We start from the raw sequence: 17,916 nt of genomic DNA, 5'->3' as shown, positions 1-17,916 counted from the left end.
TAGTATTCGAATATATATGCTTATTTAAACAATAAAGGGTTCAACTACTCCTCTATACATTAAGAGTGAAAGGCTGGATTGCTGATCATCATTCTTTATGTAGATGATATGCCGCTCACCAAACTTAGAGAGGACCGATTCGTAGTGTTTAATGTTGAATCAAAGAATGCATTTTCTATGTTAAATATGGGCCTCTTACATTACTATTTGGGGACTTAGTTCACCCAAAATTAGCATGGTATCATCATGTCACAATCATAGTTTGTGGAAAAGCTTCTATATAGGTTTAACATATACACAACTATCAACCTATGAGTGCTCCTATGGAGCCAAGGCTAAAGTTATCTATACATGTTGGTAATGAGTTATATGCTTACAATGATTTAGATTGGGCTAGAGACTCGGACACTCAATAATCTACTAGCAGATATTGATTATTTTTGGGCCATTCATGCATTTTATGTCTTAGCAAGAAACAACCTACAATGGCTACCTTGTTCTGTGAGGTTGAGTACATGGTAGCCTTCACAGAAACAATTGAATGTGTATGGTTGTGTAAATTGCTAGCTAATCTATAGGCTTTGTTGGAGGATCCTACATCCCTTCTCTTAGATAGTTAAAGTTGTATTGTAGTAGCATGAAATCCTATGTTTCATGCTTGTACAAAACACATTGAGAATTACTACCACTATGTCAAAGAGAGATCTGATGCTAGAGATATCAGCTTGATGTATGTTCCCACACACGAAAATGTTGCAAACATTTACACCAAGGTTTTACTAGGCAAGAGGTTTGAGGCTTTTTGCAAGTCCTTGAACTTGTTACCCTTTGGTGATTGTACTTTATCACATTGGTGGTCCTTGAACTTTTTTACCCTTTGATGATCCTTGTACTTTATCACATTGGTGGTGCCTGATGTAATTTGTGTGGTGTGGACACTTATTAAAGGGTCAAAGTGTGGTGTGTCTAGAACTTTAAATGCAATGGTACTAGACTGTAGAGTTAAGTTAATCCGATTGTAGTTAGGGTATGGGGGTGTGGATAGGTCAACCTTAGTCCTTATCTATACTTTATGCACTCATTTTGTCTTGCAATCTTTACCTAGTATCCTCTCTTGGAGTCAAAATGTCTACTATTTAATATGTCATTTCTTTCTCCTCCATAGCCAGGTAAATCTAAAGTAAACATGATCTGTGAATTTGCATCTATCATTTATATCTAGAGATCTAAATGATAGATTCTCCCTCTTAGACTACTCATCAACGACCACCATATAACAGAAAGTCAATAAAATGGTGATAGTAATGTTGCATATTCAAGCATTAATCAACTTTAAATATCTACCTGCGAAACACGAACATAATCACCATTCTAGATCTTGTGGCGGTTGACGAGATGCTTGTGTAGTGGATCTCCGCTGGGTTACAAAGGTCTAATTTATCATTATGAATCACAGCGACGGCGTGAAAGAATATCAGCCGAGTCAAGTGCCTTTGAACATATCGGATCACTAATTCACGGAGGTGGGATGGATGCCAACAAGGAATATATAGTTATCACGGTTCTTTACGTCACAATCGCCATGACCGCAATGACGAAGGTGACCAGGCTACTTAATTCATAAAATTTCGCAGGAGGATGGCAACCTTTTGGACGATTCTCATGAGCAATATATAGTTAAAAGGTTCACAAGTCTTGTCATTTCGTATTTCTCTTGCTTCCACTCTGTCATTTCATATTTTTCTCTCGTTATCACTCTCTCGAACCTAGAGTTGTAGCAAAGCCATAGCCTATATTTCTAAGCAAATCTAAACCTTTTTCAACAAATAGCTCCAACATTAAGGATATAAATGATAGGTCTACTACTATCATCAAGAGTAACTAGCTTAGTTATAGATGTATTGGCTAGCTATCACTATTGTTGATCCTAGTGAGATATCACTCATTTCATATTTTTCTCTCGTTATCACTCTCTCGAACCTAAAGTTGTAGCAAAGCCATAGCCTATATTTCTAAGCAAATCTAAACCTTTTTCAACAAATAGCTCCAACATTAAGGATATAAATGATAGGTCTACTACTATCATCAAGAGTAACTAGCTTAGTTATAGATGTATTGGCTAGCTATCACTATTGTTGATCCTAGTGAGATATAGTGCCATTTATAATATGAAAAAATTGACATATAGTCTTACTGAACCATAACCGGTTCAAACAAAAGCTGAAAAAGACCTATCAAAGCTAAGGAGTGAGAAAAAAGCAAATGCAATGTCATCTACAAAAAATAACAACACCAAAAGCAAATGCAATGTTCACCTACTAAAAATAACAACATTAAAAAGTAGAAGCTACTCAAAATTGTAAGTGAAGACCAAATTACTATAAATACCAATAAGAGACCAAAGCAAGAGGCAAAATAATTCAGGGTAATTTTTGAAAATATTTAAGGCTTTGGTGTCTATTAAAAATGTGTCACTATTCATATTTTGAGTCTTGTAATTGTGTCGCCATATTTTGTAATCATTTCAAAAATCTATAACGTGTAAATAATTTTATTGTTAAATTTTAGCATTGGGTTCACTCCCATGAGAATTGGATAAATTTTCTAATAAAATTGTTCATCCCATAGGCCTCTTGTGGATTATTTAAGCTTGCAGGGTAAAAAGAGAATCATGTGTATGCATCTATATATCTTGTAAGAGTAGGCTATGAAGACCTAGGCTAAAAGTTGCTAACATTGTAAGTGGACAAGACAAGGGACCACATGGCTTAGGGTGCCCACACAAAAGAAAGCCTATGTATGAAAAGTTAAAAAATTATTAGAGAGTTATTTCTTGCATGTGCATTTTTGAGAGCTCAAGGAGTCTTATCCTCTTCTCCTCCTACTTCTAACATAGCTTACACGAAAGAGGTTGAGAGCTAAAAAAAAGAAAGTCAATGAGTGAGAATGAGAGTTCACAAGAGACATTGGGAGAGGCTTCACATCTTCTCCCCTTATTCCCTAGCTTTCTCCTCCTCTCTTTACCTTATGGCAGTGATGGTGGTTAAAGAGAAAGTTGAAGGCTTGGAATGTTCAAGGAGAACATGGGAGGATTGTGAGGTCATTATGCTTCTTTCCCAAGGATTGGACTACAATGAGGGAGAGGTAAGCAACAATGCGCCCACTATAAAATGGCTTCTTGAGCTTTTTACTTTCTATTTTATGCTTAGTTGAGAGAATGGGTAGGGCATTTGTAGCTTGTAGCTTGGAGTGCTTGTTAGTACAATAGGAGATTATGTATACTCAAGAGGGAATGCATTTTAGATGTGCTAGTCACATTATGAATGCATGTTTTTGCTTATATGAGTGTGGGACTAACTTACATTAGGAAAACATGCTTTGAATAAGCGAAAAAAATCCACCTTTCAAGGTGTTACGATCAAAATACCTCAAGTGCATTGTTTAGGCAACTTGGAACTTCATTTCTTGGGCATTATTACTATTTGCTTCCTTGTATGCTTGCCAGTTGTGCCTAGACAATGTTTGAGGCTTGTAGTTGCATTTTCATTTGCACTTTAAGCACTTGAGCTAATCAAAATATTGCTTTAAACTTGTCTTGAGGATCAAACTACCTTGAGGGCATCTTTTGAATATCATGAGCATAACCCTCCTCCTTGGCTTCACATGCATGATTAGAGGGGATCACAACCATTTGCTAGAAAAGGGTTTGATCTTAGTAGCCCAAAGTGTAATAATTTTCACTTCATGAAACAAACATCAATACTTTGATTAAGATGATAAGAGTTGATTTTCCTTATTAAAGCACTTTCTTAATTGCTTAGAAAATAGACTGGGTACTGGAAAGAAGAAAATTATCTATGTAGATTTGTGCATCCATATTTTGATAGATTGGAAATTGTGGGTATGTAAGAGAAATCCACATTTGTTGTTCATGTTGATTAAATGGTGTAGAAATTTCTTGAACTGAATACATCAAATATGGTTGGACCTCCTCCTTACATATATTTTCTAATTATATTGATTATGCAAGGGTAGAGGTATTTATGGATCTCTAGTTGCATTCATGATGTTAAGTCCCTTGCACATTAGTCTTACTTAAGAGAGGTCATCAAAAGTGTTGGACAAAGTGCACTAGGCACAAATTCCACTAGGTGATTTAGGATGCATGTAGGCTTGGCTGCTATAGCATTGAATAATCTAAACGTAGGCCAAGGACTCAACCTTTTGATCCTTGCATTGACACAAGAAGCTCTTATTTACTAAGGGGCATAGACTATGGATACCAAGAGTTAATAGTTTGTAGGACTTGGTGAATTAGATTCCTCTAAGCTAGTGTAGTCCATGTCCATGGAGCAATCTGAAATCATGTCTTCCGTAGCAAATTATGCAAAACCATTGGAATTCAATGAGCCAAGGGAAATGCCTCAAATTTTACAATAGGTAACAAATATGACATGTAAAACAAGGGAGTGTTATCCAAAGACAATCCATGCATTGCACGCTCCCACTAAAAAAGTGTTAAAATGTCCTCTTGACTTTCAAGGATACACAAAACAACGTGAGAAGCTCGACAAACACGTAAGACGATATCAAGAAAGAAGAGAAAATTTGGCGATAGCCTTTGACTTCAAGTTCTCACAAGAAGCAAGGTTCCAAAAGACTCTATCCTTTAGCACATTATAGACTTTGATCGAGCTAGGTGGAAGCATGGCTAGAAGATGGGGGGAGAACAATATGACAAGGATGCACCATGGATATGTTTCTAGCTCCAAGAAGGTAAGCTTAGAAGTGAACACTTGTTATTAAAGCCACAAGATGTCAGAAAGTGTCAATCTAAGTGATGGTATGTTATAATGGAGCTTGACGAAATTGCAAGGTTAACATTTTGCTACTCATAGCCTAATGAAAGGACTTATGTGCTTCATAGACTTTATCCCAAGTTGCATGGACTCTATGATCTAGAGTACCATGGCCAATATAGCTTTCTAAAGATTCTTAATGCCAATGCTCCAATAGATGATAAATTGTATCTATTCCAACCTCAAGACCTTTGAAGCTCCTTCAACAACCCATTCCTCAAGAGCTTCACCAACTGCCCCAACCCTAGCTTCATAACCACATTTGGCTCTTGATCAAGTTACGATAGCATGCACTAACATTGTACAAGGATGGATTGCTACCATTATTTGTTAACAAAAATACTTGATTAAATACACTTGCTATGGTTCTATAGCTAAGCTTTGCATTGAAGTATAAGATGTGATAAAAGATTATCTACTCATCATAGTAGGGATACCTCACTCACTCCCTACTAGAAGACATGCCTCATACTATATAGTATTACTAAAAGACATGTTGGACATCTTCTTTTTCTATTATATGCTTTTTTAAAACCTAGAGTGCTCCATTCAACTCTATAAGATGTAGCAAAAGGTTATCTACTCAACAAGGGATGCCTCACACTTACTCCTTACAACCACTCCTTGAGGAGTTACTTTTTATTTAAAGAGAGAGAGAACATCTAAAAAAATAAATAAAAGAGAGTAAAGGCTCCAAATTAGATAGGTACACTACACATTTACTATACCTAAGGGTCCTTAAGTTAGGTATGTTCGATAGCCTTGATCAATTGGCTCTGCTTATAAATCTCTAGCCCTCACCACCATGACACAACTTCATGGCACATCAAGGATAAGACATCCTAGGCTTGTTTGAATGGCCTATCACCCTACGATTCTCATTGTACATTAAAACCTTGCACTAACTAGGTCCTCAATGTGAGACAATACTCTAAGCTCACTTTAGTTCAATTCTACTTATGCAAGCACCTTACATTACTTGATTAGCTAGATACACCTCTAAGGAGAGCATGATGATTATAGGTTTTGCTAAATGATAAAGGAGCATATAACATCAGTGCAACCACTCATCTTCTGCAATAACTCTACCAACTGTGAAGACTTCATCCACCTCCTCTAGTTACCATCAGTAAAGTTATAAAGACAACCCTATCACTTCATAAAGAAATACCACCACTCCTCTAATAGGACCATCACTTCACAACCATCCCTCACATGAAGCTCCATGATGTTGCATGCCAAAGGTTTAGTACTCATTTAGAAGGGGGTAATGTTTATCTCATTTTTGGAGCTAAGATAAAGAAGAAAATATGCACAAGAATTTTAAGGATAATTTCAAAAACAAATATGAAGAATCATCATTCAACTAAAATTGAACATATTCTAAATTTTTCAAAAGAATTTGTATTTCAATTGTAAAATCAAGAGTCATGCAAATTTATCACTCTTAAGTAGGAGAGAGTCCAAGATTAAGCCTCTAAATGTATGCATGTAATACAAGCCGTAGTCCTCATGAGCCCAAGAAAGGGTTAGGGTGTCCACTTTTTTGGGGTTTTTTTTAAAATTCCATGAATAAAAGGTTAAAAATTGAATAGAAGAAGTTATTTCTTATTTTTCTAAACTTGAAAGTTCTATTATTCCATCCTACCTTTACGTGAGACTGAGAGTGCAACTAAGGGACTTGAAAGGTATACCTTCTCTCTTGCCTTGCATTCTTCTCTTCTTATCCTTTTTCTTTCATAGCTTGGAGGTGAAGTTGGTAGATCTCTCTGTCTTCTCCATGTTTGCTCTCTTTGTTGGAGTGCTTGAGGAGCAAATCGATTGTAATTGAGTACTGAGAGCAGATTGAGGAGCAACACTTGGAATATGGATCCACTTCCAAGCCCATTAAGTAACAAGGACCACAATGAGATAGGTAAGTGGGTGACTTGTCTGCAACTCAAATTTAGCCATGCATTTGTTTGCTTTGCATATCAATGAGTGCTTGAGTGGATAGAGGAAGAGCGTTTATAGCTAGCTGAGAGATTGCATAGGCCACATGGTTGAAGCTCTTGAATCAATAAAATTTTTGTCAAAGTCCCAGCATTGAGTGAAAAGCTCAAGACTATGACTAAAAGAGAATGTTTAGGCATGATTTTCTCTATGAAGCAGTTTCAATATTACTTTTTTGGGGATAGCTAATTGTGTTTCATGTATAATATTTTGCTCTCGTGTATCTAGTAAGCATCAAAACCCTATGTCGATTGATTAGTTGAATAGGAGCTCCTACTACAAGAGCTTAAATATTAGGTGGTGCATAGGCCTAGCTTACAACATGATGTTGTGAAGTTCTTGTCAAGGTTTGATAATGGTGAAGCTTAAATAAGGTGGATGGCAATTTTATGGAGATATTTGAGGCTTCAATAGGCCATGAGAAGGATGCTCACATTCATGCAAGGTCCTTTGGACATGGTATGAGGAGGTATTTTAATTCCTCACTATCAAAGAAATACTTGACCATTTGACTAATGATCAGTAGAAATGGTTGATATTTTGTATATGGAGTTTTTCTTTGGAGGAACAAAGAGTTTTCAAAGCACTTTCCACCTACAAATTGGTGTAGGTACTTTGAGAGAGGGGAGAGAGAGAATATGAAGAGAGAGAGAATTATAAAGAGATGAAAGATAAAATTTAAAGGAGAGAATAAAAAAGGAAAAGAGAGAGAGAGAGAGAGAGAGAGAGAGAGAGAGAGAGAGAGAGAGAGAGAGAGAAGCTGGGAGAGAAGGAAAGGAGAAAGAGAGAGAGAGAAGGAAAAGAAGAAGAAGAAGAAGAAGAAAAGACAGTATGAACATAGAGAGAGGATTCCAGAGAGGAAAGATAAAATTTAAGAGAGAGAGAAAGAGAAAATAATTTTTTTTAGAGAGCATTTAAAAAATTAAAAATAGAAAGAAAAGAGGAGAAATGGATTGTTGGGCGTGTTGCATGACACTTCGCTTGCTGCTTCATGGCAGCTTTGAGTAAAGCTACCTGGCATAAAGAAGAGAAAAATATTTATAACTTAATGGTTACCCAAAAATTAGGCTTCAAGGTAAGCCAGAGATGTATGAGAAGAGCAGCATACGAACGGGGGTGTGAAACAAGTGGGTGCACCGAACTTTAGAGCAAATCCATGGATATCTACCACCTACTTGTAAGAGTAATAATCTTTATAGAACCTTTAACAAATTGACCCAAAGGAATCATCAGGATCACCGTTGGCACACGAGGGTCGAGGGAATCCTCCCCCTCCCAAGAACCCGCTTTGGCAAATTGGCAGTGCACAATAGATAAATTATTTAACCATGGTGAGTGGGGACGTTAACTTTCTTTGACGATGTGCAGCCCATCAAATCCACAGTCTAGACAAACGTTCGTAAACATAGGTTATAACGCGTGAAAAGAGATCCGACAGACAGTACGTCAACATGCACACCCGAGACCGTTATGGAGTTGGCTGTCGTCCACACATCAGAGAGAGTCGTGGAAAACACACATGAGATCATAAGATAAGATCGTTGAGGAATTATGAGAGACACAACAATCGATAAAACAGCGGTATGGATGGATAATAAATCAATTCCCGATGGATCTCAGAACTGGGCGCAATTGGCTTTGGCAAGGCCAACGCGGGAGTTCTGGAGATCGTACTCCACCCAATAATTCTGCTGCTGGTAGTTCCCGATGATGTTGAGGGAGCTGACTTGGGTGGAGCCAGAGTCCGCGAAGGCCAGGCACACCACCAGGGTGTCGCCCACCAGCTCCGCCGCGAACAGGACGCTCCGGTAGTCCAGCACCAGGTCGACCCCCCCCAGCAGGTGGAAGGTGACGGCCGGCACGCGGGGCAGATCCGCCGCGTCCGCTGAGACGTTGTAGCAGAGGTCCAGGCCCAGGCTCGGCGAGACCGCGAAGGGGCGCATGTGTCGCGTCTGCCGCGCCATGGCCCGCACCACGGCGTCGTAGACCGGATGCACGAGGTGCGTGATGGCGGTGCCCGAGTCCAGGACGGTGCCGCCCATGCCGGAGGTCGGGTCGCCAGCGAGGTAGACAGGGGAGATGTTAAGTCGGGAGGCGCCGACGCTCACGCCGGAGACGCCGACGTAGTAGTAGAGAGCCCCCATCGGAGAGTAGGGGGGCACGAGAGGAGTGTAACGGAGGGCGGGTGACGGAGGGGGGTAGTCGCCGAAGAGGAGGGGCCCCGTGGAGTTGAGGGCCGTGAGCCGGTCCGGCAGGCAGTACGACAGCTTCTCGTGGCGCGCGCCCTGCAGCAGCTGCGACGCAAACGAGAAGGGCCCCGCGTTGAGGCCTGCGATGCCGGAGTTCGGTGCCGGCACGGCGTCCACTTCCACCACCGCGCAGCCGAACACGAGCCGACGCTCGACGGACTTTCCCCCGCTACTCATCCCGACGCGGAAGGCGTCGACGGAGATGTAGCCCTCGTCCTCCGACCTGTCGCCGTACTGCAGCTGGAACACGCAGGGCGGCGACGGACCCGACCCTGCCGCCGTCGCGTTGCCGCATACCCCCCCTATGAAGCCTAGACTCTGCGAGCACAGCGGCGACGCGCACGGCACCCTCCGATACGTCGCCGACTTGCCGTACTGGAACGACGGCCCTCCCCCCTTCTGGCTGCACACCTTGCACGGCCTGCATTGTGTCCACGTGAGCTCGCTCCCTGTGTCCATTATGAATACCAGATTCTGTGGCGGACTCCCGACGCCCATCGTCACGTAGAAGTCCCCCACACTCTCCCCTAGATATGAAAACCTTTCTGCCACTCCTCCCGATCCCCTCTTCCTCCCCCTCCTTGCCCTTGCTCTCTCTCTCATTGCCCTTCCTGTCACCAGCAACTCCTTCAATGGCATCTCGGCGGGTAGGCTCTGCCTGTTTGCGTCCACGGAGGGGCTCTTAAGCACAGAGCGAGGTGCATCTCTGTGAATCAATCGAATTCTCACGGAGGAAGACGAACTAGTTGAAGAAGAAGACGACTGAGAATGCGAGCTTGCTAGCAGTGAAGCAAACAGCACCAAAGCTAAGAAGATGAAGCTCATGGACGAGCGGAAGCTACACATTCTGTTCATTAGCGAATGAGGTTACCACATGAAAAAAAGAGAAGGGACTCTCTTGTATTCTACACCGAAACTGCCCTTCTTCCTCTTCTCGACTCAAGACGAAGACACCGAGGAAAACGGCGTCTATCGGCTTTTTCGTCTGGCCTCTGGACTCTCTCTCACGCCGTGTATGACCAGAAGGTCGATAGTAGGTACTCGGTTTGCTTGCGTGTTCGGTGAACTATGAATAAAGCAAAGAACTCACAACGTGACATCGCCTAAAAAGGAATTCCAATAGAGTTTTTGTCACCATGCACGGTTAAGTCAGCAAACCATGATGAGGGCTAATTGGGGAAGCTCACTCGTGTGACGTGTCGTGATTTTTACTCCACGTTTGCATAACAAGGTGGTAGGAGGTTGGAATAATAGTAAGTAGCATTCAAGGAATACTATCCCCCAATTAGAACGTGCAAGGAATGCTATCCCGCTTTGTGCCAACTCACAAAGTAGGGCAACACAGAAGCAAAGTTGCCGCGCGGTAGCTTCGCTTTCCTATCGCATAGTAACATTGTCATCCTCGAGTGTAAAAACACCATATATTTTGCTTTCATTACACAACCATAACATCTATACAATTGTAACATCTGTACAATTGCACAACCATAGCATGAACACATATTCTTCTTTTATGTCCTCGATCGTAAGAGGTCACATGCGTGCTCACTATTTTCTCTCTTTTTTGAATCTATCTCACTATTTGTTGTCAATCTCTCTCTCTCCCCAGCCTTTTTCACACCTCTCCTCTTTGTGAAATTTCTCACATATCTGTTACCTCTCTCTCTCTCTCTCCTTTTTATCTCTCTCCTCTCTCTATATCACCAATCGCTTCCTCTCTCCCCTCCTTTCCACCTCTCCCTCCCTCCCCTTGTTTATCCCTCTCCTCTATTTGCAACCCCTCACACCACTTTTGCATCTCTCCCCTCTTTTTACTCTCTCTCTCTCTCTCTCTCTCTCTCGTACGCATGCACAAAAGCATAGACATGCATTTGCATTTAGAGACTCATATATGTATACAATACCTTTTATTATGCACCATACTTGTAAACTTTACCCATACTTGCTAGAAATAACGTTGCACCTAACCACAAACAAAAGACATACGAAATGCACATTTTATATGATTGAGTGTAAGAAATCACATCTTGTTCACTATCTTCTCTCTATCTTGAATCCCCCTTACTATTTTTTAAACCTCTCTCCCTACCCCTTTTCACCTCCCTTCTCTCTACGTGACTCCTCTCATATATTTCTTACCCATCTCTCTCTGTCTCTCTCTCTCTCTCTGTCTCTCTCTCTCTCTCTCTTGCATATCTTCTCCTCGTTCCCTCCCTCCTCCCTTTTCATCTCTCTTCTTCCTCTACAACCTCTATCTCTTCCTTTCACTCTCTTTTTCACCTCTCCCCCACCATCCCCTTTCTTACCCCTCTCCTTTATTCCCAACCCCTCCATCTCTGACCCTTTGTACATCTCTCTCCCCCTCTTTTCACACACACACACACACACACACACACACACACATACTCTCTCTCTCTCTCTCTCTCTCTCTCTCTCTCTCTCTCTTTTACCCCTCCTTTATCCCCAACCCCTCCATCTCTGACCCCTTTTACATCTCTCTCTCCCCTTTTCACACACACACACACACACACACACACACACACACACACACACACACACTCTCTCTCTCTCTCTCTCTCTCTCTCTCTCTCTCTCATATATGCATGTATAAAAGGCTAAAAATGCATTTGTATCTAGGTGTACAGACACTTGTATATATGTGCAATGACCGCGCATCAAACTTGTATCCATACTTGCTTTGCGCAATAGTTAGAAGTACCTCTATATTATCCTTGGATGTCACAATTACAAAGTTTAAGTGTATCAAAGCATTACAAACAAACTCTTAGTATTAATAATACACATAGATGAAGTAGAGCCCGAAACCAAAGTTTTTTCTAGAGATTGTGCCAATGCGAACAAAAAAATAAAAAATTTCATAGGGAGCCTAACCAAAACAAAACTTTCTTTTCTTTGAGGAATCATGGGGAAATTTTCCATTCTCTAACACAACATGGTTAGGCGAAGCAAGTCTCATTGCCACTCCTCACCCTGGCAATGGTACAGGTATAATATTTTCGCCATGAAATATTAATAGTCCTAGAATACACACATCTCACACAAAAGCAGTGCAAAACAATCTCTCGTATCAGAAATGTTGGTGGTTAAGTGCTTACCCTGCGCGGCATCAATAAACTCCAACCATGCTGTGCAAAAGAGGCCAAGGCTAAAAACTTGTAGGCTGCACAAGAACACCCTTCACGGGAAAAAGGTAAATGGATAATGGTTAAAATTTTGACAAACTTTTTTAATAATCCCCTTCCCCCTCCCCCTCAACCGATGCATGGCGGGGAGAGGGAGTGCGGGAAGGACTGGAGCTAAGTGGAGTAGAGAGGAGTTGGGGAGGGGATCATGTCTCCCTCCACGTGTGTGGATCTCCCCCCCTTAAAAGCCTATATATGATCGCCCCCTTAAGTTTGGGGGGGAGGGAAGGGAGAAGGAAGTAGTCGTGCTGCCCGCCATCGCCGTCTTCACGCTGTGCTGCTGCCGCCCCAGCCCATTGCCGCCAAGCGCCACGCCGCCTTCATCACCACGACCACCATCATCATCATTATTATCATCATCTTCATCATTATCCTTATCATCATCTCCTCCATCACTTCATTCTCTCTCGACGTTTTCTGTCAGAGACAGAAGCATAGAAGCTTCTAATTTTAAGCTTCCTAAAGTTCCGTTCCCCTGTGCCTTCCCCGGGAACTTTAAAGCCAAGTCTCCAAGGACCATGTCCTACACAGGAGAGGAGATCGCAGACTATGACACTTCGGGACACGTGAGAAATCAAGGGGGGAGTTGTTGCGATAAAATATACTGCATAGATGGCTCCGAAACTAAAGATGCAAGGTGCACATGCGGGAGCCTCCACTCCGAGTTCATGTGCGGATAACACCCCGAACCTCAATGCCCAGGTTCTTAGAAATTGATTTTGCATGAAAAGAATACATATAAGCATATCGTTAATTCACGTAGTCGAGTTAATGCATTTGGAAATTTTAAATGCAATTATCCATTTATTTACGAAGTTAGTGCATGTCATGCCTTTGAAAAATGCTTGCACTTCTAAGTTGCAATTCCAGACGCATAGTGCATAGGTTATAAGGTGGACTTATCTAAATGCATCCTTGATTTCCTCATGAAAAAGAAATATCACATAATGCATTTAGATAGTAATCTCCTAGTTGTGATTTGTACGAGATAATCATTGACGTCCATTAGATGTTGTCCAAGTAGTTGCATGCACGAAAGGGATTTATGTACCTTGCAAGTTGCATGAGATGTTAATTACATCCTAGGCTGGGTTAAGTGCGGTAGGACGAATTAAGTCAATAAAAGTCTTATGACATCCATTCATGTATGGACTTTTTATATCGAAGTTGGATTTGGGAATGGATGAAGTTGTCATATTGAAGCTTGAATTCAACTGCATTAAACGAAAGGTTCATAGGCATAGTTCTTGATGTAAATCTATGTAGGTTTTATATGAGTAGCCCCAAATTGTCAGTCATTATAGTTTAGGCAAGGGAAAGAAATGTTTATTGTACATTTTATAGTTGCATAGAAGGAAAAAGTCTATGAATCGCATAGTTGCATGGAATGTCATATCTTGCAATTATTTACATCTTTTAGGACAAATATTAGCATCTCTAAGAAATGATCTCTCCTTGTTGCAAGACAAGTAGATCAATTTAGGTAAATCACTTGTGATGGCATAACCCACATGGGATTCATAAAAGCATAAATAGTTGGTACGACGAACACCTCAAGGTCCTAGGTAGGGTTTAGTATGTTACAAATTCAGCCTAGTATCGCACTTGGGATGCGAAGTCAAGACTTTCAATCCCAAAGATCCTACCCACATTCACAGAATGTTAGGGTTAGCTAAACGCCTATGCAAGAACGATCTAGGGCTTTACCCTAGGGATCAATTAGCCAAAGACTAGACCTCCGTAAGGATTTAGAAACCCTAAGGCCAAACGTTGTCGGCCTAGTAAGATTAGGGTTGAGTTGAGTCTGGTGCACAGATCGGATGCTGTATGCTCGTGTAGTGAATGCCGGAAGGTCCCCAAGAACAAAAGAACTCTACTTTTTGCACAAAACTCAAGGTAGAAAGCATGCACGACATGGACAAGCGACCAATTAGGTGCAATCTCCCCCCATGCCTTCTGTGAGCGCTCCACAAAGCATGTATTTTATGTATTAATCATCTTCAAGCTCAAATAATAGCCCAAATTATAAAATAGCATGCTTTTGGCTTTTGAGTTTGTTTAGCGCAAAATAGAAATAAACCTAATGGGCGGGCACCCAAAGAGTCAGGCATACCTACTACAATGTCCAAATATAAATATCATAATCGTGCGCCCATGCGCATACAAAATAATAAATAAATATCCAACGCCTTAATAAATAGGCGTGACAAAATATAGGCGCCATGCCTAAGGTATGCGCCCATCAAAATATAAGTGATAACTCAAATACACGCTATCGTCCAATGCTTTCCTCCGCCAATTGCTGCTATCTCTACACATCAACTGAAGCATTCACAATTGTTAGTAAAATAATACAATTAAACCGACAAAAGTGAATACCTAGCAGTCTTTAGCTACATAAATAAATCAACTGGTTAGAAATAAATCCTAACCTTAATTTATCACGAGTGCGCACTCTAAACTCATAAACGTTTATTAATTTAATATGTATTTTGCAGAATCACTTGCTATGGAATCACCCATGTGCACACTAAATTAATGAAACGCCCGAAAAGGATAGGCGTCCCCATCAACTTCTCCACAAAGAATCCACTTTGTGTATGAGCCCCAGTCAACAAAATTTACGGAATCCACCGTAAAACCTCACGGAATCCACTATAGCACGGAATCCACCGTGGAATATGCCTCCTGGCATCAAAGTCAAGAGGACTCCCAAACCCTACATCTTGACCGAGGCATTTCTTGACCAAGAAATGCCGTTGATGGGAGAAACGATCCCACAAGTTAGGTGTGACACTTGTCTCGTGCAACAGGTTGCAACGTCCCATGGCTTTGTGTTTAAATCACAAGATAGATTTGCCACTCCTTGGAACAAGGTTGGTAGGTCTTAAGTATAAGTTTAATTTGCAAAAGGATGAGTAGTCATTCTGCTATGTCACCCTTCCTTGGGATGATTTGCCAAGTTAGGGAAGTTATGTATTGCCTAGCAAGCAATTGACCAATCAAGTTGGGGCGACGAGGTTGCCCAGGATTTATTGTCTTAGTTTAAGGAACCTAAGATGTTGTTAATTTGGGTTAACAGGATATAAACCCTAACCCAAGGATAAAAGGGTAAACAAGCAACAAAACCCTTGGGGATCTTGCCAAGTCACAATTGATCCTGGATAGAATGCTGGATGTGTTCAGAGAAAAGGATTCACAGCTTAGCAGTTGGCCAAACAAACGACCACTAGATTGATTGTGTCTGTACAGTTAAGAGCATTGTTTGTACTTCTTTGCTCAATGAATCTAATGTTGGAAAATAATTAATGCTTCAGGTTGAAAGCCTGGAGGGAGAGACAGCATCAATTACCCTCGATTGTCTGCCTAACCCTATCCAAGGGGGTTGTTAGCTGCGCCGGGTATGTGGACCGAACCCACTGCGAGAGGTCTCTCCGTGGGTGCTACTTGGAGCAGGAGGATGCTTGGGTTCTAGGGGGGCTCTGGCCGTAAATCCCTTGCCTCCGGGTCCTGCACAAGAGGCAAACGTGACTTAAGATTGGATCTCGAGGCCCGCATACTAGTCTACGGGTGGAAACTTGGATTAGTAGTCCCTGAGGATTGCTGGATTAGCCTTCGGGTGGATTATAGATTGCCTTCGGGTGGATTATGGAATAGCCTTCAGGCTGGATTATTATGATGTATTCCAAAGAATGATAAATAAGATCAATTGTTGAAAAGAAACTTTTTTGACATTGTTTTTCTTCGTCAGTGCTTAAGTTACGTGAAGGAATCAGTGATAAATTGGCTAATTAAGGAAGCTGTTTTTGTTTGTCAAACTAAATGTGGTAGGTAATTAGACAACTAAAGCAACCCTAAGGAAAGTATGGTGGATGTGCCCATAGGCCCGTCCTACGGAAGGGTGGTCCCAGTTGGCCAGGAACTTTTCTCAAAGGATTTGACAGCAAAGGAACGATGACCTAGAATCTAGGATACTAGAGTCCTGATTTATGCTATTTTAGGGGAACAGAATGGGACTATGCCTTATGGGTAGGGAGATCGAGCTTTGCATCCCTCTCGTTTCCCATTCTCCTTGAGCCAAGTGCAGTATGAATCCGCTTCGACCTTGACGTTTCTGCGTAAAGTAGTTCAGGCACACCTCTTGACGGAATTTCTTTGCCTTGGCTTGGGGTTCGACGCTAGCTACCATTCTAGGAATTTGACCACTAGGAAAAGCCCGATTCAGGTCGGTCCTAAGTGGGAATGGCCGGAATGCTTCCGCTTCGTGGTAGACTCGGGAAGACCTAGATTGCAAACCTCGTGACGTTTCGTGGGAGTGTCCGGCGGCGCTTTCTAGACTCTCTTCCTGATGGGTTGCTAAGTTGTGTCCTACAGTGAACAGGTGGACATGTTACAACAGGGGACATGACAGTCTTTCCTCTCTTTCTTGCACCTAAAATTTTAGAAAGCTACAATGTAAACATAAATACATCTAATGATTGACAAAGATTACTTAACTTTAGAATAATAATACTTGGCCTACTACCTGCAAACCACTCAACAGGCATTGTTATAGCTTGATGTAGCCTCACAAAGTGATTGAGGTCTTTAAATTCATACATCGGCCACCTCCTTAGTATTCTATCAGTGTGAGATCATCGAAACCTCTTGTCCTATTGAGCTTCACCCATATGCACTTGAAAACACTGAGTATATCCACAATGTACCACCTCAATAAAAATTAGAAGTAAAATCTCTATATTGGCATAATCATATAAATGCTCAATGACCCTTGCAAGCGTTCTTCTTATAATATCATGTGTTGTTACTGTGCACAAGATACATTACAGTTCCTTCTGATACTCAGAAGCTAGATAATAGCCCCAACTTGGAGTAGGCATATGCAAAAGTGGAGTAAATACAACATGGTTAGGTGAAGCAAGTCTCATTGCCACTCCTCACCTTGGCAATGGTACAGGGGACATGTCAATTTTTCCTCTCTTTCTTGCACCTAAAATTTTAGAAAGACACAATGTAAACATAAATACATCTAATGATTGACAAAGATTACTTAACTTTAGAATAATAATACTTGGCCTAACACTTGCAAACCACTCAGCAGACATTGTCATAGCTTGATGTAGCCTCACAAAGTGATTGAGGTCTTTAAATTCATACATCACCCACCTCCTTAGTATTCTATCAGTGTGAGATCATCGAAACCTCTTGTCCTATTCAGCTTCACCCATATGCACTCGAAAACACTGAGTATATCCACAATGTACCACCTCAATAAAAATTAGAAGTAAAATATCTATATTGGCATAATCATATAAATGCTCAATGACCATTGCAAGCGTTCTTCTTATAATATCATGTGTTGTTACTGTGCACAAGATACATTGCAGTTCCTTCTGATACTTAGAAGCTAGATAATAGCCCCAACTTGGAGTAGGCATCTGTAAAAGTGGAGCAAACACTTAAATATAGTGTAAGAAATAATTAGTTACTATTGAGTATATGACAACTAAACGTGGCATAAAGGCCATTTCACATAAGAGCCAAGCAGTGACTACGAAGTTATCAAATTTCAATGGACACATTGTTAAAAACACAGATCTAGAGCATGGTAGA

General features: G+C 41.2%; 1 protein-coding gene across 1 annotated transcript; it reads right to left on the bottom strand.

Annotated features, from left to right (window-relative positions):
* Positions 1 to 8,373: 8,373 nt before the first annotated feature.
* Positions 8,374 to 10,167, bottom strand: LOC148039058 (aspartyl protease 25-like). Its single transcript, XM_087674944.1, has one exon. It carries the CDS (start codon positions 9,953 to 9,955, stop codon positions 8,468 to 8,470), a length of 1,488 nt encoding a protein of 495 aa, XP_087531070.1. The 5' UTR covers positions 9,956 to 10,167; the 3' UTR covers positions 8,374 to 8,467.
* Between the last annotated feature and the right edge of the window lie 7,749 nt (positions 10,168 to 17,916).

The sequence above is a fragment of the Lygodium microphyllum genome, chromosome 3, assembly GCF_053477565.2.
Source record: "Lygodium microphyllum isolate KBCC chromosome 3, Lygodium_microphyllum_v1.1.10, whole genome shotgun sequence".
In the NCBI taxonomy this organism is placed as follows: domain Eukaryota; kingdom Viridiplantae; phylum Streptophyta; class Polypodiopsida; order Schizaeales; family Lygodiaceae; genus Lygodium; species Lygodium microphyllum.
The sequence above is the reverse complement of the archived record's forward strand: the minus strand, read 5'-3'. Positions and strand labels throughout refer to the sequence as shown.

Coding starts and splice junctions, on each gene's coding strand:
- LOC148039058 (XM_087674944.1), bottom strand. CDS start 9,955: ATGAACAGAATGTGTAGCTTCCGCTCGTCCATGAGCTTCATCTTCTTA.